The sequence below is a fragment of the Pteropus alecto genome, unplaced genomic scaffold (assembly GCF_000325575.1).
Source record: "Pteropus alecto unplaced genomic scaffold, ASM32557v1 scaffold5, whole genome shotgun sequence".
In the NCBI taxonomy this organism is placed as follows: domain Eukaryota; kingdom Metazoa; phylum Chordata; class Mammalia; order Chiroptera; family Pteropodidae; genus Pteropus; species Pteropus alecto.
The window spans coordinates 20,687,315-20,711,220 of record NW_006441953.1 but is presented as its reverse complement, the minus strand read 5'-3'; the positions used below and the strand labels follow the sequence as shown (position 1 = coordinate 20,711,220).

The following is a 23,906-nucleotide window of genomic DNA, read 5'->3' as shown; positions in this document are numbered from 1 at the left end:
TTAGAAAGATAGTACATGTTTCAAACAGCAGGAAGCAAAAGTTAACAAAAAATCTAATGAGATTTTGGCCAGGAATTAATTCTAAGTATCCAGCTCTGTAAGTGAAGGTGGGGGTCCATCACTGATACATAAATGGGGTTTTCTTAATACTATGGTGCTGTCAACTCACACTGAGCATTCAGCTCTGAGCCGCTGGCACCCCCTGTGAAGGGAAGCTGAAAAAACCTATGACCAAAGGCTGCCCGAGGCTTCCCATGTACAGGACTGAGTACTGCAAGGAAGGTGGAAAAGACAGCACTCATAGCACACAGGGACTAAGTGAATATCTGCCCTATGAGTTGCGTTTATCAATCGATGCCTCCAGTATGGCAATATTAGCACTGGCTAGGAGCTGTAATGACCAATGTAAGATATGGTTCTACATTGGAGGCCTATAGATAGATTGGGAAGACTCAAGATAGTTAAAAAAAAAAAAAAAATCTCATTGATAGCAATCTCATCTGTGTCTAAATCCAAGGACTATGTAGTCAGCGATTTTTAGTATTGACAGATTATAAACAGTTACCAATTTCTCCTTGAAGGATCTGCTCCATTTATTTGATTTATGACTTATGCTACAGTGAAAAAGAGTGAGTTGATCCATCTGACAGTATGAATCTTGGGGAAATTATGGCAAAGTTGATGAAAGCGATGGAATGACCAAGTTTCGGAAACATTACCCCGAGTTGTTAAGAATTAAATTCTCTTAGATAAGAGCACTGGAGTGAATACTACAAAAATGAAATGATTCTGGGAATCTGAAGAGAAAAACAATTAACATCTGTCTTAAATTTTGGATTGCTGCTGTATGAATCACTTCCCTTAATACTTATTCCTGTATTAAGTGATTTCAATTAATTTTTTTACTTCCTCTTTTTTTATAATCCCAACCACCTTCAGTTGGGCATATTCTGAATTTGGTGCTTGAAACACAAAGGGCTAGCTGTTTTAACACTGTGATTTCTCAATAATGAGTACAGTCTAAACCTCAGCATCTATATATAAGGTACCATCTGTCTATGAGATTATATCTATTTATATAAATGTATTGAACATAGATCTAGAGGCACATTAAGTTACATGTAGTTACATGTGCAAAATATGCCGAGATTTAGAAATTAGTTGCTGCCTATTAATGAGCTGAACTACAAATACATACTTATGCACGGATATAAATCCAGTCACAAAAATACTCATACACAAACTTAATTTCTAATTACCTAAAAAAAGGTGAGCGTGTATCGCTAGCATATAATAAATATCAAGTTATGTGTATAATGTGTATATGTTATACATATTATTATATAGCATATAACGACATGACTAAAAAGCTTTCTTGGAATAAAAGAATAAATCATGCGTTTCCTTAATTAAAACTCAAACACAATAACTGGGACGAGAACAAAGTTTGGTACAACTATAGATAATAAACATTGTGACAAGCATGAGTGTCTGTCTTCAGGGAAACAGTGAAATGTGGTGCCGGTGGCCTCGGCATCAGGAAACACAGTACTGGTCACATATAATGGCACGTTAAGAGTCAGGAATTTTTTTTTAGACCTCAGTTGCCTAAGTTACTAAATGAAGAAAATGAATGAGCCAACCTCTAAGAAAACTGAAATGTCTCTTAACAGTTTATGATTCTATGAAAAATAGAGAAACCTCAACCAGCAACAAACCATAAATCATAAATGACAAAGGTGGGGGGATGCAGGCAATGTGCTATTCGCTTCCTACACACCAACACCAAATGTTAATTCAGTCAAATACTAAGAATGTAAGGCATACAATCACCACTCATCATGGTCTATGCTTTGAGTATCAAAACACTCTGAACATTTTTAACAGAATCTTCACTTTATTCCAAGTATTTCAGTTTTTTCCCAGGCTTCTACCACCCCATCCCTCCCTCAGCCCAGGCTTCTCTTCCTTCTGTTACCTATGGGAAGTTAGATTTAAAATAATAAATGCTTACTTAATGGTGAACGTTTTCAGGAAGGGAAATTCATCATTTCCTGTGAAGACGTTGAAAAAAGCAGAGAAATTCTTTACCTATATGCAGCACCGACCTATGGGTCACAGAAACAGGTTAAACATTGGAATGACCTTTTGCGAAGTAACAGAGCAAAATCAAAATACCAATAAAAAAAATTATTCACTCCATTTCTTATTAGTATACCTCTGTCATTTCTAAACACCATCCTGCACATATACATCACACTAGGAGACCCTGATCTGGGTGATGGTTCAATATATAGGCGACATATCTAACCATTCGGTTGCCTTGCTTCCCCAACCAAACAGAAATGTCCCTAAAACTGACACCTGACGAAAGTCTTAATAGAACCACCAGTTTGAGTCTTGCAAAATAATTTATGTCCACTGCAATAATCCAATGAAAAGAACACTTACAGTCTAATGGGTGATCTTGTGATGTCTGAGAACTACTTTGCGTAAATAAGCAGCAAATTTCTCAGATTTTGAGGTTTATCGAGGTAGGCTTGACTCTTTTAGGCTTTCTTGAATGACTTTTGAATTTGACTGGATTTAAACGTTTGGACGGCTGTCAAAACAGAGCTTAGCTGTGCCAGTCTTTTCAGGCACCTTCGAGGCTATCAGAGGAATGACATGCTCCAAAGTGTCAGGGCAGCCCCAACCCAACTTTCAAAAGAGTCCCAGGAATGGACCCCAGTAAGACTGGGGACTGGAGATGGGTGAGGACTAAGTGCACTGATGACCAATGACGACTTTTGGATCAGACCTGTTTTTACCCTTGGAATGGAATTTAAAAATCAATACCTTAGCATTAACCTATGGAACTTGCTCAATCTTTAAAAAGAAAATACCAGCTGACAGAAGAGCCAATATGAAGAATATGGAAATAAGTGAATGTAAACCCTATATGGTAGCTCTTCATTTACATTCAAGAATTAACATAAGTGCTGGAAAAAAGAAAAGACTGAGTAAGAAAATTAAACCCAAATATAAACCACTGAAAAGCCACAAAAGTGGCAAAAAATAGTATTATTAGGATCAAAGTGATATGGCAGAAGTAATGAAATTAGGAAAGAGCTTTATAGGCATTTCCATTTCAAAAAACATTCTGGGAGGTCTTTTTGAAAACCTGTACCATTTAAAACTATATTTATAAAATACATCAATCCAAGAGCCCTTAGATTTATATGCCATAATCAGTGGAGCTAATTATGTAAAACTCTGATAACTGCCTTATGTATATGCCTCATTAAAATATCTCAAAGTATATAAACATCGTTAAAATAAAACTAAATGTTTCTATTGCAAAACATAAAAATATAAGATTGACACAATGACAAACACCTATTTATTGTATTTAAATACAAGTCTGAAATGTTAAGTAGATATTACAAACTTCAGGAAATTATATTTCAAATTCCCAAAATGTCCTGCTGGTGCTCTGACAACTAAAACAATGCTTTAGAGGGTTTTTTGTTTGTTTGTTTGTTTTTAATTCATAAAAAAGCAACAACTGGAAGATATAAAATAAGTAAAATCCAAAACTCTGAAGTTTATTTAAAATTCTTTTGAATCCCTAAGGTGGCTGTAAACAGTTTTCACACGTTCATAGCTTAAGGGAATGTGACTAGCACAGTCTGTATGGATTTCTGCCCAGAAGGCCTCGCCAAGGCTACACAGTGGTCTCGTGTTTCCACAGTCCAGTCCTCACATTGCCAGTGCTATCCGTACCCAGCACGGGTCCCTCCTGCCCGTTGCTTTTGATTGGTCCATTCTGAACGGCCAGGTTGAGGCCGTAAGATTTCTGCTGACTCTCAAGTTCAACTACAGTTGGCTTCCTCAACGCATCTTTTTTACTACTAGTTGAAACTGGCTTTTCCAAGTTTCTGCTGCTTTTGGGAAGCGTGCTACAAGCGTCGCTGCTATCTGGTTGGGGTGGGTTGTACTGTCTCTCTCTATACGCTAAGTAAGCCCTTCGACTCCTCGAATGGCCTTCGTTACCGGCCGGTCGACTTTTTGGTAAGCCATTCTGCACACTGCCTTCCACGCTTGTGGGGACATCGTATGCATATTCTCTGAGGACCGTGAGTCGGCTTGCCCGGTGTCCTTTACTTCTATTTTTATGATGGCGGCTTGGGTGCACGTTTGTTCGAAACTGAACTTCTAAAGGCGCCACGTGCATTTTAATATCATTGTCCACCGAATGTTCTGTCAGGCTATTATCGAGCTGAGGTGTGGCGTTCAAAGGCAGGGAATTGGTATGGCACTGAGCTGCAGCAGCCTGCAAGTTTGTTAATTTGCATCCCTGGGAGGAGTTTTTGAAGCTGGACGCGCTCTTGTTCGTGCACGAAGATTCCGCGCTGCTGTTGGTGCACTTCGGGGCCTCGCCGTTGGTCCCGCTGGAGCTGGGGGGCTGCACGTTCACTTGCACCGAGTACGCGCTCCGGCCTGGGCAGCAGGTCATGATCCACGCGAGCCTGACGTCCTCCCGGCGGACGCAGTGGTGCACGACGACGAACGCGCTGAGGCTTAAACACGCCGCTGCGAAGAAGAAGCTGAAGACCAAGTCCAAAGGGTAACACAAGGACACGGCCAGGGCCCCAAACACCCACAGCGTGACATACAAGAGCAAGGCGAGGCCGGCCCCCAAAAGCTGGGCACGGAACGTGTGCTCGTTTTCCAACGCCGATGTGGAAATCAGAGACAAAGACATCGAATCCTGATGACCGACTTCGCCGTGTTCGTGGGCTGCCAACCTCTGCTGCTCCTCCGTGGGCTCCTTCAGCTCATATTTGCGCTCAGGATGTCTCTTCAGCTGAATAAATATGCTCAGAAAGTACATGCAATTTACGAAAGTGATGAAGCTGGCAGGCCCGTAGAAAGCTCCCAAAGAGGGTTCCCACGCCATCCAGCAACTAGGGAAGAAAATGGTGAACCGGCTCAGATGCTACGCATGGCAACAAACTGTTTATGAAACTGCGATAAACATTAGCGCCTGGGAAACCGTTCAAAGAGAAGCAACTGAGTCAGGGACACAGAGAACACAAACCACTCACTAGGGCGCCCCGGGCCGACTGCCGTAATTCTTGATGTTTGCTGCCGCGGTGATGCCGCAGACTATGACGGGTATACCGCCCCCGATCAGGTAAAACCTAGGAGGAGGAACGACAGGAAAAACAGCTCAGCGTCCTCTCTTAAGGTGTGTGCATCGCAGTATCTGTGCTGTAAAAGTCACTCCTTAAAGATGTGTTATTCCCATTCTAGTAAGTTGAAAGTTCAGTTTTCTGGAGAATGCTTTGATAGCAATAGCGTCTTTTACAATTTTTAATTACTGTTTACATTTCTTGCTTTTCAAAGCACAAGGTTTACCAGTTTCCGAGTTGAAGAAAACTGATCAGCTTCTGCCACCCTGTGGCCAGGCAAAGTAGCACGCAGCTACAGCGGGCAGGTTTCGGTTTATTCTTTTTTTTAGGAGGAACTGGTTTCTTTTAGATTGAGCTAGTGAACTGCAAAGTTAGTCCATTCCAGAATGGACTTTTAGATATCACTCTGCCATAGTTGAGACAAAATCTGTATCAACATATTATTTATTCAAGTCTGGCTAAGCCTGCATGTCCCAGGACATTCTACTGCCGTGGGTGCTCATCCTCAGTCAACTGAGGTTAGTCCGGGAAAGGACCTGGATCTCGGCAGCTTCGCACAGTGCATAGGCCCCTCCCGGCCCCTTTCCCATGGACTTGCTGGCGACAGCAAGACAAATGACGGTGTTATAAGAACTCAGGGAGACACAGTGGTGGCTGGTCCTACAAACACATATTTTTTTTGACCTCCAGGACTTCCAGTTACCAACTAGCCCTTATTATGTAGCTTTAAATCTTGTCTACTGCCTCTTACTTTCAGCCTATGTGTACGAGTTTTCCCCTCTTCTAGAACTTTCCTTGACCTACCACCTTTTTTCTCTCCCCCTTCAGTGACAAACTCCTGGAAACAACACCATCATCTGCTTCACCTTTATCACTGTTGTGTGAGGCTGCTTTTAACTATTACGCTACGGAACCTGTTCTCTCGGGGACCAGGATCATTCCCACTTTATAGATAAAAGAGGCACAGAAAAGGTACAGAACTTAAGGAAGGACCATCAGCTATAAGGTGCATGGCCAGTATTCAAGTCCAGGCAGTCCAGTTTGCAAGTCCATTCCTTCACTTTCTAAAATTCACTCAGCAATTTTTTTGTTATAACTATGCTTCAGATACTGTGAAATTTATATTTAATAAACATTTAACATAATACAGTAAAGATATCAGATACCTGAGCATTGGTCTTGGTGGAGGTGGCAGTTCATCAGGATCCTGGCATCTTTTAGCTTTTTTAGTGACTTGTTTATAGATATTTCGAGCTGTCACTCCCACCCATAGCACTGTAGCAAGGGTGGAATAATGAAGAATTATACCAACCTAGAAAGAAGATTGAAGAATAGATAAACTAAAAGGAAAAAAGAAAAAAAAACCCCTTTCAATCAAAGTGTAGTAGCTGCTAGTAAGGTTTATCAAATCTGATTCAAAAACAGTCTGAAGGTATTTTTTAATGATCGACATTGCCTGCTAATGAAACAGAGAAGGCACCGTAACAGACGTATGATAAAGGATCACATCTTCTAATAGATAAACAGCTAGATCTAGAGTCCCACAAACTATAACTCATACCCAGGATGACTTTTCATACACCACGAATTAGTTCCTGGACAACAATACACTAAAGGCACGTTTCTCATAGATGCAACATTATAAATCAGTGTTCAATTTCTAAAGCCCATTTTGAGGAATGTAGAGGGCAAAAAGTCACATTACACAGAATAGGCTTCAGAGTAAAAGAGCTGAGTTCTAACTCGGAGCCTGTATATACAGTCATGGTAAGAGAGCGATGTAACATATTGGTGGTTAAGAAGGTAAGTTCTGGAGTCAAAAATTTCTGGGTGACTTTAAAACCAGGATCCACCCCTTTCCTGCTGGGACTCCTTAGTAAATCACATAACATCTCAAGCATTATTTTCCTCACTTGTAAACCGAGACTAACATAAAAGTACTGTGAGGTTTCAAATAAGGTAGTTGATATAAAGCATTTAGCACAGTGTCTGGTACATTATAAGCAATTAATTTTTTAAAATCTATATTTTAATTATTAATTATTAGGTGTGTGGTTTTAAGAAAATTATTAATTATTAGGTGTGTGGTTTTAAGAAAACGTTACCTCTTTGAAAGTAACTTTCCTTTTTAATTAGTTATTTTTAAAACTATTACTAAAAATAAAATTTAAAAAAATACATAAAAATAAATACTGGTTTTCACAAGGAACAGAACAGCGGTGCCAGAGGTGTGGGCAAAGGAGAGTGAAAGGTGGGAGAACTGGATGAAGGGCATCGAAAGGTACAAACTTCCGGTTATAAGATGAATAAGTCATGGGGATGGAATGTCCAACATAAGACTGTAGTTAACAATACTGTAATTTTTATCTGAAAGTTGCTGAGAGAGATTTTAAACGTTCTCATCGCAAGAAAAAATGTAACTGTATGGTGATGGATGTTAAAAAAAAAAACTTATTGTGGTCATTTTGCAATATATACACGTATCAAATCATTCTGCTGTACACCTGAAGCTAATCAAAATTTCTATTTCAATCACATCTCAATAAAACAACATTAAAAGAAAAGTAAATTTACTCATTTGAACAGTAGAAGGGATTATAGAAACCATCTGTAGGGTTTTTGTAGGGATTGAAAGGGCATAATATCTGAAACATAATTGCACAATAAAAGAGTGAATAAGTATAATATATGTAAATAATTATACTAACTGAATTTCTTCCCAGAGAGTGATGGAGTAGGAGCATGTTTATCATACAAACTGTGATCTAAGCAACCCTGGTTAAAAATACAATTCTAGATGCAGATATACATGGGACTAATGGAGGGTTAAAATCTATTTTAAGAAAAATAAGTGCATGTGTCATTGGAGTATCAAGGACATAATTAATTTCTCATCTGACTAATTACTTACTATCTTTTTGAACATCTTACATAATTATTATAGGTAAAATTCTATTACTAAAAAGTCCAAGGGAAAATTTTTCATTCTAAGAGAATGGCTCTCCAATCTCAAAATCAACTTGATTGACATTATCAAACCTAGGTTAATAATAGAAGCATTTAGACCACTGCCCAAAGTTCATTTTAATGAGAACCAATCTGCAGCTAAGTCCTGGTGACACGAAAGCTCAAGCATGTGCAGGGCAAAAAACTAGGGTAGTCACTGTCCTTGCACTGACTCTGAAAAGTGCTGAGAGAGTGGATCCAGCTTGGTCAAATGAGAAAAGTCAGAGTTATATTTTTCTTAAGGAGAAAAGTGGCTCCTTGGTTGCCATTAGTTTCACTGACTGCACTGTAAAAGCAAGATATACAGATAGAAGTGGAACTAAAAGCATAAAATAATCCTTTGAGCTATCTAGAGTCACACCAAATACTGCAAATATAAATAGTATAAGTAAATTTGGTATACAGAAACCAAAACATTCAAAACAAATCACTAACACTGACTCAAAATAGCAGGCTCTAGTATTGCTGGAATTTTCTCTGATGCATAGGTCAAAAGAATGAGACAGGGCTATAAATTAATTTAAAAACAAAAATATTTTCAACATAAGAGGAGCAATTATACATTTTTTTATTAATGCGTAATTGACACAAATAGCCTATTGGTCGTAGGTATACATCATAGTGACTTGGTATTTATATATGGTACAAAATGATCCCCACAATAAGTCTAGTTACCTCTATCGCCAAAGTTATTATTGACTATATTCCTTATGCTGTACATTACATACTCATGAATAATTTTACAATTGAAAATCTATACCTCTTAATCTAGTTACCTATTTTGACTGCCCCCTCCCCCCGCCCGCTCCACACACACACACACACACACACACTCTCACACACACACACACACACGCACACACACACACACAGCTCTCTGGTAACCACTAGTTTGTTTTCTAAAAATTCCTAAAATTTTCATGGAACCACAAAAGACCCTGGATAGCCAAAGCAATCTTGAGAAAGAAGAACAAAACTGGAGGTATCACGTTCCCTGACTTCCAACTATACTACAATGCTATAGTAATCAAAACAGTACAGTACTGGAATGAAAACAGACACATAGATAAATGGAATAGAGAACTCAGAAATGAACCCACGTATATATGGTTAATTAATCTACGACAAAGGAAACAAGAACATAACAATGAGGAAAAGACAGTCTCTTCAACAAACGGTGTTAGGAAAACTAGACAGCAACATGCAAAAGAATGAAACTGGACCACTATCTTAAACCACATACAAAAATAAATTCAAAATGATTTAAAGTCTTGAACGTAAGACTTGAAACCATAAAACTCCTAAAAGAAAACGTGGGCTGGAAGCAATCTGACATGGGCCTTAGCAATATTTTTTTTGGACCAGTCTCTTCAGGCAAGAGCAGCCAGAACAAAAATAAGTAAGACTGTATCAAACTAAAAAGCTTTTGCACAAGGAAACCATCAACAAAATGAAAGACAACTTACTGAATGGGAGAGAATATCTGCAAATTATACATCCAATAAGAGGTTAGTATCCAAAGTATCTAGAGAAGTTAACCTCCTTTAATATCAAAAATACAAATAACCAATTGAAAAATGGGCAGAAGACTTGAATAGACATTTCTCCAAAGAAGACATACAGATGGCTATCAGGCACATGAAAAGATGTTCAATATCATCAATCATAAGGTAGATGCAAATCAAAATCACAATGTGCTATCACCTCACATGGCTATCAAAAAGTCAAGAACAAGCACCAGCAAGAATGTGGAGAAAAGGGAACCCTCATATACTGTTAGTGGGACTGGCAAATGGTACAGCCCTTATGGAAAACAGTATGGCGGTTGCTCAAAAGATTAAAAGCATATGATCCAACAATTCCACTTCTGGATATTTATACAAATAAAATGAAAACACTAATTTGAAGAGATGTATGCACCTCTGTGTTCACTGCAGCATTATTTACAATAGCCAAGATACGGAAGCAACCGAAGTGTCCATCAGTAGATGAATGGATAAAGAGGTATGTGTGTGTGTGTGTGTGTGTATATTTGCATACATATTTATACATTAGAATATTTGTGTATTCCAACAATATTAGAATATATACAATTGAATACATATATACAATGCAGTATTACTCAGCCATAAAAACTAATGAAAGCTGGCCATTTCCAACAACGTGAATGGACCTAGAAGGTATGCTAAGTTCAATAATTCAGACAAAGACAAATACTGTATGATTTCACTTATATATGGAATGTACAAAACAAGAGAGAAACAGACTCATGGATACAGAAGAATTTTCTTGGTTTGATTCAAGGAGGAAAACGCAACCTTTAAATTTTGAAGTGTTTTCTATGACATTTCAAAATTTCTAGTAGAGAAGGTATTCTTATCTTTTGGAATAAGGTACTTCCCATTGTATTCCCCATCAGATAGTTGGGCTATACTTGAAATACAACCTGTCACAATTTATTTGATAATAAATCAGAAATACATGTGAAAAGTGTAGTAATTGTTTGGAAATAAGTGATCTGAATCATATAGCACGTCTATGATTCATTAAATGCAACAGATTATTAGTTAAGAAAGTTCCCTTACCTCAGGACATCAATTTTCAAAGCTGCAAAATGGATATAAATTAATTATCCTAAAGAAAGGTACTTTATATATATGCTATCTAGCCATAAACTCTCACTTACTGGAGACAAGACATTATAACAATTATATTTTTAACCTCTAATAAACCTAAGATAGTGAAGCATGCATAGCAAGTGTGCAAAGAAAAAAGATCTTTAATGCTCATATAATCATATATGAATATATAACAAAATTAAAATACTATTGAATGCCTTCTAGCGTCACCATTCGGTTAGTGTGAATAACCTTGAGTTACAGACAAGGAGACTGAGGCTGAAAGAACTTAAATCCTCCTCCAGAGATCACATGGTCACCTGCAGGGCTGCAACTCAAACTCAAGTCTGCTGGTTTCCAACGCCCGTGCCCCTTCCGTTATGCCATACTGTTCCTCACTAAATAGTAAAACACAGTGATGGGGAGTGAGAGACACTCAAGGGTCAAAGAGACATTTGAATCATGCCCCTGTCACCCAACAGCCCCAGCGATTTGGGCAAGTTGTTTCTATTCTCTTAGATTCTATATCTGTACTTACATATGAGTAAGAAGTACATTCTAGGGTCAATGTGAAAGATAACACATTTGCAGTAGTTGGCAATTACAACGTTCGTAATATTCCCTGATTAATTTTTTCCCAGTGCACCTCGGATCCCATTTCAGCAGTCTCCTAGATAACAGATTTAAGAGGACACCTGAGAAGGGCAGCTGGCACTATACTTAGTTGATTAAATCATGGACTGTTAGAGCGCCAAGGTCAGTTAAATGAGATCCAGCCAAATCCTTTCTCTGCATCGCTAAGGAAACCAGGGACCAGAAAATTAACGATCGAGCAATTACTTGGCGGGACATCATGACCCAGAACCCAGATCCCTTCCAACCTCGAGTCGACGGCCAATGCGCTTCCATCACTCAGCTTCGTAGTTCTCCTTCAGGTCCTTTTGGAAAAGTGAGTTAAAAGCTACAGAAAGCTCCCAAAGTGCCACCTCAAACTGACTTAAGGACCAGGGTAGGGAGGACCTGGCTGGTGGCACCTATCATAACCTCAGCCAATGACTGTGGGGAGGAAACTCTGAGAACCAGTTCATACTGTTTATAAAATATGTGAGCTCTAAAAGGGAGATAAGACAAAACTATACCAATTATGTGCACATGTAAAAATGTATATAAAAGATGTACACTTTAGGGTTCTGTTTTAGAAATGAAAGAATCTTAATGACTGCTTAACTAGTTCAACCCATTATTTTTCAGAAGGAACATTAAGCCCCTACCAGGTGAAGTGACTAGTGACACAGGCTGTTCTGGAAGACAGAGAATTAGAACCTACCTACCAGAGTCTGGAGTCTGAGGCCTATACTGTTTGCATTCTACCACTCCCCCCTCGGCTGGGTGCTAACTGAATTAAGTACGTATTATAATAGCAGAGGGAAGCAAGTCATGTCTGAGTCAGAAATAACAAGAGTGAGGTTATGTCTTTCACAGAAGGGGAGAACGTGGTAAAAACAGAAGAAAACAATAGGTGGAAACATACGAAGACTTGCTTTTTTCTTTTTTTAGGTAAATCTTTAACAAACGGGCTTTTGTTTCAGTGGCCCCAAAAACTCAATGCAATTCCTCTCCTTTTCACTCTAGAAATCGTATATAAAATCATTCACGACAATGAAAAGGCAGGCATCTTTACCACGGCCTCTTTCTATTCACGTCCTTCATGAAATAAATTTATGTGTCTGCTAGAAGAAGTCAAGAAATATTTCTAGATAAAATCGAGACTATGACGACCACGGTGAGTTGAGTACTCTTGGTAGTCTGTGCTCGAAATGGAGGCCTTTTCGTTCATTCACCTAGCAAATATTTACTAAACTCTTACTATGGTTAAGTGCTGTGCTGTCCTTAGATCGAATCAATGTAATTCCTGCCCCTGCAGAGCTTAGAGTCCAGAGAAAATAAACAGGTAAACACCAGTCAAAGCTCTATAGGCACCACGGAATTTTAATAAGCATCACTGGATAATAAGGGAAGGTGAAAGACAGTATTTCTGAAACAGTAGCAGTAAACTGAGACCTATAAGATAAGTGGGAGTCAGCCATGAGAACAAGGGGGGAAAGAAAGAACAGATTATCTTCTGTATATGTACTAAGCTGATCTGAGATCCACTACCTGACTTCTGGTAGGCTCCATACATCGTCGTTTTCAAATGTACAGTAATAGCCTAACCCAGGGAAATGTTCTGCACAGCTGAGAGGTAATTTCGTCAATAATAAGAGCAGAGTAAGAGCTAACATCTATTGGGCACTTACTGTATACCGGGTAATCTCCAGTCATTTCTCACACATACATTCTCACACAATTCTCTCAAGTCTCACACATACCTTTCAAACGATATCTTAGATAAACAATATTGGATTAATCATCAGCCTGAGGTTCATGATACATGTTAATAATTAGGCCAAGTATGTCCTGTCCTTATTTAGATGTTTAATTAATTATTGGTAATAAATATCCAAGAATTACCAGCAAGACAAAAGATAACAACACCTTGGGAAAATTTGTATCGAATATGATCCCCTCACCTAGGGTAACCATCACCTCGGATCCTAGATTTATCACCTCCTTGCTTTCCTTGTTTGACAGTTTTATTGCACACTTCATTAAAAGTGTGCTGTTTCATTTTACTTACTTTTATTTTTATAAAAAAAGATAACAGGGCGAATGTAATTTATGAGACTAAGACATAGTTACACGTTGTAAATCATTAGTTTTGACTCGTATAATATCACAGTTTATTCATTCACTAAGTGATGGGCATTTGGGTTGCTTGCAGGTTTTTGCTACTGTGTATAGTGCTATGAATATTCATATGCATGTGCATGCTTACATGGACACCTCTGCTACAAACTTACCCTCTGAGCCCACGACTGGAACTGCTATGTCCCAGGGCATGTGAACGTTTAACTTGAGAAGGTAAAGCCTCCCAGATTCATCCACTTACATTCCCACTGACAGTGTATAAAAGATCCTGTAGACCACGTGTTCAGTACTTCACATTGTCAGGCTTGATTTTTGTGGACAAAAAAGGCATAAAACGATAACTAACTGTGGTCTTAATTTGCATCTCCAAGACCACCAATGATACTGAACATCTTGTTACGTGTCTATGGGCCCCGTGTATTTATTCTTGCATGAAATACCTGCCTACTCTTATGTCACTTTTTCGACTGGGTTTTCAGTGGCCTTAACACTGATTATATTTTTAATATATATTTTTTATTCTAGCACATTCAGTAGCATGGATCAAGAATTTGAAACTTGTCTTTTCACTTTTGTTATGGAATCTTAACAAATAATAGCTCTTATTTTTAATTTAGTCAAATTTATCTCTTTTCTAGTCAATGACTTTTAGTGTCATGTTGAAGAAATCCTTCCTTATACCAAGGACTGCGATATTTTCTAATATGAATTTTGATGTAAGTTTTTAATCCACTCAGAGTTGATTTTGTTGTTGTTGTTTATACGGCACCAAGTACAGATCAGCTTACTTCTTTTTCCAAATAGACTCTCCCCAGCTCCCCTGAATGTGCGGGGGTCTCTCTATACCCAACTGACACGGCACGCAACCCCCGTCTTATACCGAAGTTCTGCGTGGGTCTGCTTCTGACCTCGCTATCCCATCATGTTGGATCAATTTATTGATCCCTAAATGAAATGCTACAGCTTTAATTACAAAAACTTCATAAGCCCTGATTACTAGGACAACGTCCTCACTCCACTCTTCTTTTTTAGAAGTGTCCTGGCTGTCCCTGGTCCTTTATGTTTATGTAAATCTAAAAACCATTTGTGGAAGAGAGACACTGTTCCATGATGCGACCCGGGGCCAGGTTTACGCATCCCGTAAACACCCTCACAGACTGGCTGATGGTAATCAATGCTTCCTTCCGCCATAAACCAGTACCTCCCCGTGTCCCATGGAGTGCTGGTTCCTGGAGCAGGCCATCGTCCTCACTGAGTCAAGCATGGAAAGCACATTCCCTTACCTGGAACTGGTCACGTACTGGTCTCCTATCCACCCTGCCCTGTTCTATTTAATTCTTTGGTGCCTGCCAAGCAGTGTGGACAATATCGAAGTCACCTTGCAGCCACCCATGAAGTGCCTTATGTCTATGTTTCCCTTAATAAACTCTGTTAGATGCCAGGCCGGAGTGGCCAGCTTCTTTCTTCCATCTTCTCCTGTCCTCTACTTTCGGAGGTAGATTTTCAGTCTCAGGCTCTTCCCTGGGTCTGAGTGTATAAATGCCATTTTTTGCACTTCATGAAAAATTCTCCTCTTATGCACATATTAAGGGGAAACTGGTCCTTTCTGATGTCAACCCTTCCTATCCTTGGAGCCAGGATATCTTTCCAGTTGTGTTTTCTTTAATACCATTAAATTTTTACCTGTAAATCTTGAATGTCTTTTCCTATTTCCGGGTAGTTGATATTCTTTGATGCTACATAAATGGTATCTTCTCATTAATTATGTTTTCTCATAATTGCATTTCTGCATACTATCAGGAAACCTGTATATTAAACGTACCTTCACTCTTAGCTAAATTTTCCTATTATTTCAAATAATTTACCTGTAAATTACTTCAGGTTTTTTTAAATGTAATTAATCACCTGACAATTTATTATTATTCCCAAATTACGGATGAGTTACCTGAGACAAAGAAAAGTTAACTATGGAAATGAAGATCTCATAGAGTGTCTGTACACCCACATACACTGCAGCATTATTCACAAGAGCCAAGAGGTGGAAACAACCTAAGTGTCTACCGACAGATGAATGGATAAAGAAAATGTATATACATACATTCGAGGGTATATTTATTCAGCCATTAAAAAAATAATAAGAAGAAATCCTATCACTTGCAACAATATGGATGAACTCTGAAGACATTATACTAAGTGAAACAGGCCAATCGCAGAAGGAAAAACACTGCATCATTCCATTTATATGAGGGATCTAAGTATGTAGTCAAGGTCACTGAGACAAAAAGTAGAATGGTTTTTGCCAGGATCTGGGGGGGAGAGAGACATGGGAGGCTGCTATTCAATGGATGTAGAGTTTCAATCACGCAAGATGAAGAAGTTCTAGACATTTGCTATACTTGTAGTTTATACTGTACACTTAAAAATTGAAAAAGGTAGATCTCATTATGTATTTTCTGCAATTAAAAAAAAAAAGGTTAAGTAAATTGCCCATAAAAACAGTAAACAGAAGTGAGATCCAAATCTAGGCAGTCTGAGCTCTCAATTACTGTGCTGCTTGCTATCACGCATATGAAAAACAATACGCAAATACAGAAATAAAATTTTACATATTTTCCAGTCATATATTGAATAGTTTTAATTTTTATACTTATTCCGCAAGAATACTATTCACTAAGGCTACATATATAATCATTTATTTAAATTAAGAGTTGAATATTTTTTAAATTCTTCATATGTATCACACCTAAGAAGATTCTTCTTTTATATCTTAGGGTTAAAGCTTTCCCTAATTCCTAATTGTTTTCATCAACAAATAACTTTTAAAATCCTATGTCAGATAAGATCACTTCTCTTTCAGCCAAAGTTAGGATTTTATAAATTTTTAAAAATTAAATGTTCAGCACTATAACAAACACAACAAGTAGCAGAGTCCAAAGACAGAGACAAGTTCCTTAAATCACACATTCAGCTGTGAAATGACAATTGGAAACCTAAGTATATTGGAAAACTGTCTAAGCGACAGACACTGGATTTAACTTTAATTAAAGAAAAAAAAAAACTTTAAGGAAACAGTTTTCCTTTATAGTTAATGAAACATATGAAATTACTTTCCAATATCAGCATTTTTTTTCCATTTCAGTTTTTCCCTTGGACTTACCGCCTGGCAGACACTGGCATTTCTGGTTTGGGTTATTCCTCCCACAAAGACCACACAGGTCAGGAAAATATGAAAGCACAAGTTCACAAGCATGTGCCAGCCCTTGAGACTGATTCTAATCAAACTGTTAAAAGAAAGAGGAAAATACTAATATTTAGGCTAGTACATTTGAAGCAGGACACTGTAATATTTGTCTTCAAGTGAACAACTGCAATAGCCTAAAACGCCAAGTTTAAATGTTTAAACATTTCATTTAAAAAACATATACATTCAAACAGACAGACAGACACACACACACCCCCCACACACACATTTTGAGAAATCACTGAACTCAATACAGTTTAAGATTTAACTTTATGTACTAAAAAGGACAAGTCATTTATGGAACTACTGTAACCATTGAAGGCTAAACAAATTCTCCATAATAAGAAACATGTGGCTTTTGTCAGTTACGATGCTTTATGACAGAGGAATCACTTGTTTGCTTCCTACAGACTTCTACAAAGTGCCAATCTCTATTTTCCTGACCTGTGACTACCCAGTGCATTTCCTCTTGGCCTCTCCTAATGAAATGTCGAAGTCTGTCTTTCTTTTTTTTTTAATATCGAAATCTTTTGTTTAACGAAATGTCAAGAAATGTCATATGTCCGGCCTAAAGAGGAAAATACATTCCAGCGAAACCTCTTGTAAAGTGAATTTCTGCTTAGCAGATCCTTTCAGGTCACTGTTCCCTACCGTAAAATGACTTCCTGCAGCTCTGCCTCCCATGAACAAAAACCGTATTCCATGCTTAAATGCCACATATTTCCTTAAAAATGCCATCTACAAAATAAAGACTATCACGACAGGTGAAAACTCATAAGCCAGGAATAATGCCACAGGTTGGTTCTGGCAGCCACCTCTGCAGGTAACGTGCTTCCACCAAACTTCACCCCTGCTGCTCCTGCGTCCCGCCTCCCAGCCTCCAACATGTTCCTCTCATTCCTTCCCAGACACGAACCCAGCAAACTGTCTGGGTACCATAAAAGATGAATTGAACATCTCATCTACTAATTATTTATATCTCAAACTGCATAAAATGAACAAAGCTTGTATGTATTCTAAAATCACTGCTCTTACTTTGGAAAGATGGCATCGTATTAAACTTAACTTTATCCTAATTAAATGTAAAATTATCTCTTGTAAGTCAAGTTTTATTTCTTACCTGTGATGGTATATGTAACTGACGATGACTGCTAAGAGGCATAAGAGAAGAATGACAGCAGTAGTGTAAATCACAGGATGCAGGAGGCTGGCTGCCTGGGTATAGAGTTCAGAACCTGTCAAATCCTGAGAGGGAAAAAAAAAAGCATCATTCTAGTACTTTTCTGAACATAATAACTCCTGAGATTTTCTACAGTGACTAAAACAGACTGATAAACAAAACTCTGGTCCTTACATCTCTTCATGTTTTTCAAGGACTAATGTTTTATGCTATTTTTCTCATATCTTACTTTGCCTTCCTAATTTCCACTGTGTTATACGTACAGTATATATGCTTAAGGTGTGTGTGTGTGGGGTGTGTGTGTGTGTGTACATACTCTTGCTCTACACTGTCTACTCCTGTCCTATACCTGCTCTATAAATCTGAACACTGACATTGCTATGAGGGTAATGGAGAGAACCAGAGCCCACGTGTGGGTGATTTAGAAGGGGCAACCCCAGACTTCATCTTGTTTAATGCCCTTTCACCTCACTTATCACTCTGCATATTAACCAGCTGATTAGGCACAAAGCAGCAGTATCTCTACGTCAGCAAAGACTAAACAGACCTCGCTAACCACCTGCAGTCAAGTTCAACAAATATGAATGGACTAAACACTGTGCAAGGCACTGGGGACATAATGATAACACATGGTCCCTGTCCTTGAAGAGCTGAAAGTCGTGAGGGAGACAGATGCACAATCAGATCAGAACAATGTTCGATGAAGGTAAGGGCAGCCCAGGTACGGAAGCAAAGAGCTCGAAAATCAATAACAGTCAATAATAACAGCAAGTCACTTACGAGGCATCAACCGTAATCCAGGCACCGTGCCAGCACTTCACAGAGTGACCCTGTGAGCTGCATAAGATTAGCCCCTCTTTATAGCCTGAAAAACTGAGGCACAAAGAGGTTAAGTACTTGAGGATGAGACGTGGCTGCCACGTCTGGGCTCCCAAACGCGGTGCAGACAGCACCTCCCTGAAAGGAGAACCGGGGACATCTTAAGGCTTCCTTCCTTTTAAAGGACCAAAGCAGACTGGGAGGATGCCTCCAGCTTGGCCAGGTCTGCTGTGCCAGAAAAATGGGGTTACAGAAGTCGGAAGCTGTAGACTCACCAGATGCTGTCACTAGATCGTTTCTAAACGAACTCTGAAAGCTTGAGACAGTACCCGAAAGGAGAAAAGCTAGATGACAAAAGGAAAGGATGAACGGGAGGCAGGAAGAGTGAAGAGGGACTCAACAACGCAAGGAAGGAGGGGGCAAATTCTCTCACAAAAAATCAAGTTGACAGTATATGATAACAGATCTAAAATGCGCCAACTAGAACATCTTAACAAGCCCTTCTCTGTAATGAATGGTTAACAGAGGTCCATGGGCAACTGGAGATGACAAGAAAAACTGAATTCCAGCCTGAGTGCTCCACTACACCGTGATGCATCTCAAACCTGCGATCCATCTAACTGCTTGACAAGTGTTAACTGGGTGCCCACCTCGTTCAGGTCCTATGCCAAGCACTGGATATTCACGGAAATGGGGAACGTAGTCCCAGCCTTCGAGGGCTGGCAGTCTGCAAACGAAGTACCCGAAAGGGAAAATACGAGAGAAGAAGCCTGTGACCACGAATTCTGATCAACTGGCCTCTGTGAGATGCCCTCAAGACTAACCCATGGCCTTAGTGTCTTTGCATTTTTGCTAACAGTCCGGAAGGTTAGCGGGAAAAATTCAAAAAGATGTACTTTGGGGGAAGGAGAACCAGTAAGATACTAGCAAGAGTGGACAAGCTCTCCCCTCAATTTCTGGGAGAGACCATCCCAGTGCAGAATAACTGAGGCTAAACTTCCAACATCTAGGATTCGGCCTCTAGCTTCCTCTAAGCATGGCCTGCGTCATATTCCTCTAGGAAAATGCCAGTGACGTGTCTCCACAGTCTTTGGCAGAGAGCCATAAAACAGGTGGCTGGATATTATCTAATCAAACATCAAAGTGCCAATTCAGTTCTCAAAATATATTGCATGTAACATTTACATTAAAAAAAAAATTTTTTCAAAAGCTAAATGAATATGACATAGTATGAGAAGGAAAACAGATTTTGAACCAGAACAATGACTCATAATTCTGAGTTACGACTGAAGAAAAAGACGCGTACTACTGTCATTGGTCACTGATGGCACTGCTTCAGCAAGGACATTCCTGGTTGTCAAAACAAGCTCACCTGCCCCAATGACAGAGAAACTGACCTAGGCAAAGGAGAAGCTATTATGCAGTAGTTACTAACTACTAACCAATAAAAAATTTTAAAACCACTCTTAGCTTTCCAGCATTTAAAACCAATCAACCGCCCACCCGCCAACAGCAGCAGCAGCTAACTGGACTGGGCCTGTGTGTCAAATATTCCCTGGGGTTTACAGACCCCTGTTATAAAGCGACCCAATAAGATATGAAAAATCTCCTACCCTGAGGGCACAAAATTCTTGAGAATGTAAGAGTATTTAAGACAATTGAAAAGATTAGGATAGGAAAGATGTTAAAGATCTCAGAGAAGAGATAAAGTAGAAATGCAAATCAAAACTGTTTTTAATTATACTAGTAAACAAATATAGGCTTGTGATACTGAAACATTACTAAGTATACTGTCCAAAAATGGCCACTAGGAGACGCCCATGAGAAGAAAATGTGAAACTGTCATTCACATTTGCAATACAGTGATAAGATAGCAAGTCTCTGCCTCTGGGCTGATGACAGGAGGACAGCCCATCACTAAACTAAATGGTGATCATAATCACTCTTCTTTATATGGTAGAAAGTTTAAGAAAATAACTGAGCTAGGAAGTGAAAAGTTTTCCACAGAAGTTAAGTGCATGAATGCAGAGTATCAGAACACCTGAAAGTGTGTTAAAAATCACAAAGATGGTTATTATTAAGGACTCAAATAAATGGGAGAGTTCTTCAAACTCTTTTTTTCTTGAAAAAGAGTCACACATTTACCAGTTACTTCTAGCCCGAGAATTACTAAATGTAAAAATCATGCCAGGGGAGAAAAATCACTGGCAGTTTTAAATAACTCATTAGCATCATATCAACAAGGATAATTATAAACCAGTAACTACTTAAATTCTCTAGGATCCGAACAATAAAAGTTAAGTATACATATATTATAAACTATATATATATTACACATTACATTATATATATGAGAATATATATATTATATATATATATATATCTCCTCTGGCAGAGTATAAAGAATTATAAAAGAGTTTACCAATAAAATAAAATTTAAAAATAGATCTGAAATCAGAAATGTAACCTCCCCCCAAAAAAACAACAAAAAAAATCACCACAGACTGACTTCTTTGTTACGTTTTACTTTTCCCTTAAGAAAGAAAAAATAACTTAAAAATTTACTCCACCTACATCACACCATCCACAAAAGTCAATTCCAGTCGAATCATGGACCTTAATGTGAAAGGTAAAACATACTAAAGCTTTTTAAAGAAAACAAAGGAGGATACCTTCATGACCTTGATGTAAGTAAAGATTTCTTAAACAGGACATAAATAGCACTAATTATATATAAAACACTTCAAAAAAAAAAAATCAAGAAACTGTTCATAACAAGACAGTATTGAAATAAAAAAGGATAAAGGTATTTTATAAGCTGAATGTTTGAGTTCCCTGCCCGGAAAAAACATGCACATATGTTGAAATCTAATCCCAATGTAATGATATTAGGAGTCGGAGCCTTTGGGAGGTGATTAAGTCATGAGACGAGAACCCATTCACAAATGGAATTAGTGCCCATGTAAAAGAGACCCCAGAGAACCTCCCTGTTCCTTCCACCATGTGAGGACAGAAAGTGGGCCCTCACCAGACACCGAAACTTGATCTTGGACTTCCAGCCTTCAGAGTTTTGAAAAATAGATTTCCGTTGTTTATAAGCTACATACTCCGTGGTTTTCTGTTCTAGCAGCCTGAATGAATTAAGACAGGCATGGAGTGGAAGAAGATACTTATAACACATAAATCCAACAAAAAGCTTCTACTCACTATTGACATCAAGAATCCCGGTAAGTCAGTAAGAAAACAATATACAACCAAATTAAAAATTGGCTAACAGTTAATAATAGGATGGTATATTTGAAAGTTGCAAAGAGAAATCCTAAAAGTTCTCAACGCAAGAAAAAACATCTTTCCTTTTCTTCTTCTTTTTTTTTTTTGGTATCCATACTGGATGATGGATGTTAACTAAATTTATTGTAGTTATCATTTCACAATACACATAACTCAAGTTATTGTGATGTACACCTTAAACTTAGTGCTGTATGTCAATCATATCTCAATAAAACTAAAAGGAAAAAATTTAAAGTCAAACATAATGAAAAAAAATAGGCAAGACTTGAGGAAGAACATCCCAAAAGGGGAAACCCAAACCGACAGTAAGAAAATGCACTGGTGCTCAACACCATTAGTCACCAGAGGAAGGCAAATGAAAACCACAATAATCTAACAAAATAGCACGACCAAAGACTAAAATTAAAGGCTTACAATAGCAAGCACTGGCAAGGACGTGAAGCAACTAAAACTCTCATTACGGTGAGACTGTAAACCACTTTGGTCAACTGTATGGCATTATCTACTAAAGCTAAATATAGGGATAGACTACAATCCCAGCAATCTCAGTCCTGAATGTATGTGTCCACAGAAAAACATGTGCATAATTATAGCAGAGTTTTCTTAGTAGTCAGAACCTAGCAACAACCCAAATGTCCATCTGCAGTAGAACGCACAAGTTTCGATATTTTATACAACGGGAAAAGAATAAACTGCTGCTATGAGCAAAAACAAAGATAAAGCTCACAGATGTAAGTAACAGGGAAGAAACCAGACACAAAAGAGTACATAGTGTACAATTCCAATTCTGTGCAGTTTAAGAACAGGTAAAACTTATCTATTGCAATCATCATCAGAAGGGTCTCTCTCGAGATGGGAATGGGAATCAACTAGAAAGAAACACAAGGGAGCCACCAAGTGCTCAAGTAAGAATCTTGATCTTGATGGTAGCAAATGTGTGTATTCAACAAAAAAAAATCAAGCCATACACTTAAGATCTGTGCATTTTGCTCAATATCTCAATTTAATAAAAAAAAATATATATATTTATCAGTCCCCCCTTGGATTACCAATTCCACTTCAGAGAATTTATCCAGCAGATTTCTTATTAAATGTGCAAAATATTGTACAAATTACTGCAAACAAATAAAATAGAGGGGTATCTAAATAAATTATGGTAGGGACATAAAATAATACTAAAAGGTAAAAAAGAATAATTTATATTGATAAGGGAAGACTTCAGAAAGGAGATTCAGTAAAGCGATTAAGAACACAAATTTCTGGAGTCTGAATTCAAATCTCAATTCCAACACTAACTTTGCGGACTTGGCTGTGGTGCTTAAGCTCTCTATGCCTCAGTTTCTCTATCTGTACAATGGGGTAATGTTAACAGTAGTATATTTTATGAGGCTGTTATGATGAGCAAATAAGTTAAAGCATGTAAAGACTTCAAAAGCGTGCCTGATACACGAGTGCTTAATGAAAATTAGTCACTACCATCCCCACCACTGCCATCATCATATCATTGTAAGATAGCAGTATCACCAACATCATCATCATCATCACCTTCACCACCACCACCACATCTATTACTCCATGGAGACCAGCATCATCCTAAAATAGTTTCGTGGAAAAAAAGCATGGTTTAGAATAATGTTTGTAGCAAGCAACCTACTTTGTGCAGAATGACTGTGATGGGAGAGAGGAGAGGGACTCAAGTTTACACTATAGATCAACGTGAAGAAATCATTAAAATGTTTGATCCACATGAATGTAGTACCTATTTAAAAATGACATAAACAGAAACATACTAGCATTCATATTCAATTAAAGAGTAAATGAAACTG

At 38.2% G+C, this 23,906-nt stretch overlaps 1 protein-coding gene across 2 annotated transcripts in view; it reads right to left on the bottom strand.

The window, feature by feature from the left end:
- Positions 1–3,359: 3,359 nt before the first annotated feature.
- The window catches only part of ADGRA3 (adhesion G protein-coupled receptor A3), a 99,792-nt gene continuing 79,245 nt past the window's right edge, over positions 3,360–23,906 (bottom strand). For both annotated transcript variants that reach the window (XM_006918961.2, XM_025051781.1), the window contains 5 exons: positions 17,911–18,035; positions 16,707–16,830; positions 6,344–6,489; positions 5,091–5,186; positions 3,360–4,949 (listed from right to left, as the gene is read on the bottom strand). In XM_006918961.2, coding sequence (XP_006919023.1) covers positions 3,707–4,949; positions 5,091–5,186; positions 6,344–6,489; positions 16,707–16,830; positions 17,911–18,035 — 1,734 coding nt within the window. In that variant the 3' untranslated portion in view covers positions 3,360–3,706. The remainder of the gene's footprint in view (positions 4,950–5,090; positions 5,187–6,343; positions 6,490–16,706; positions 16,831–17,910; positions 18,036–23,906) is intronic.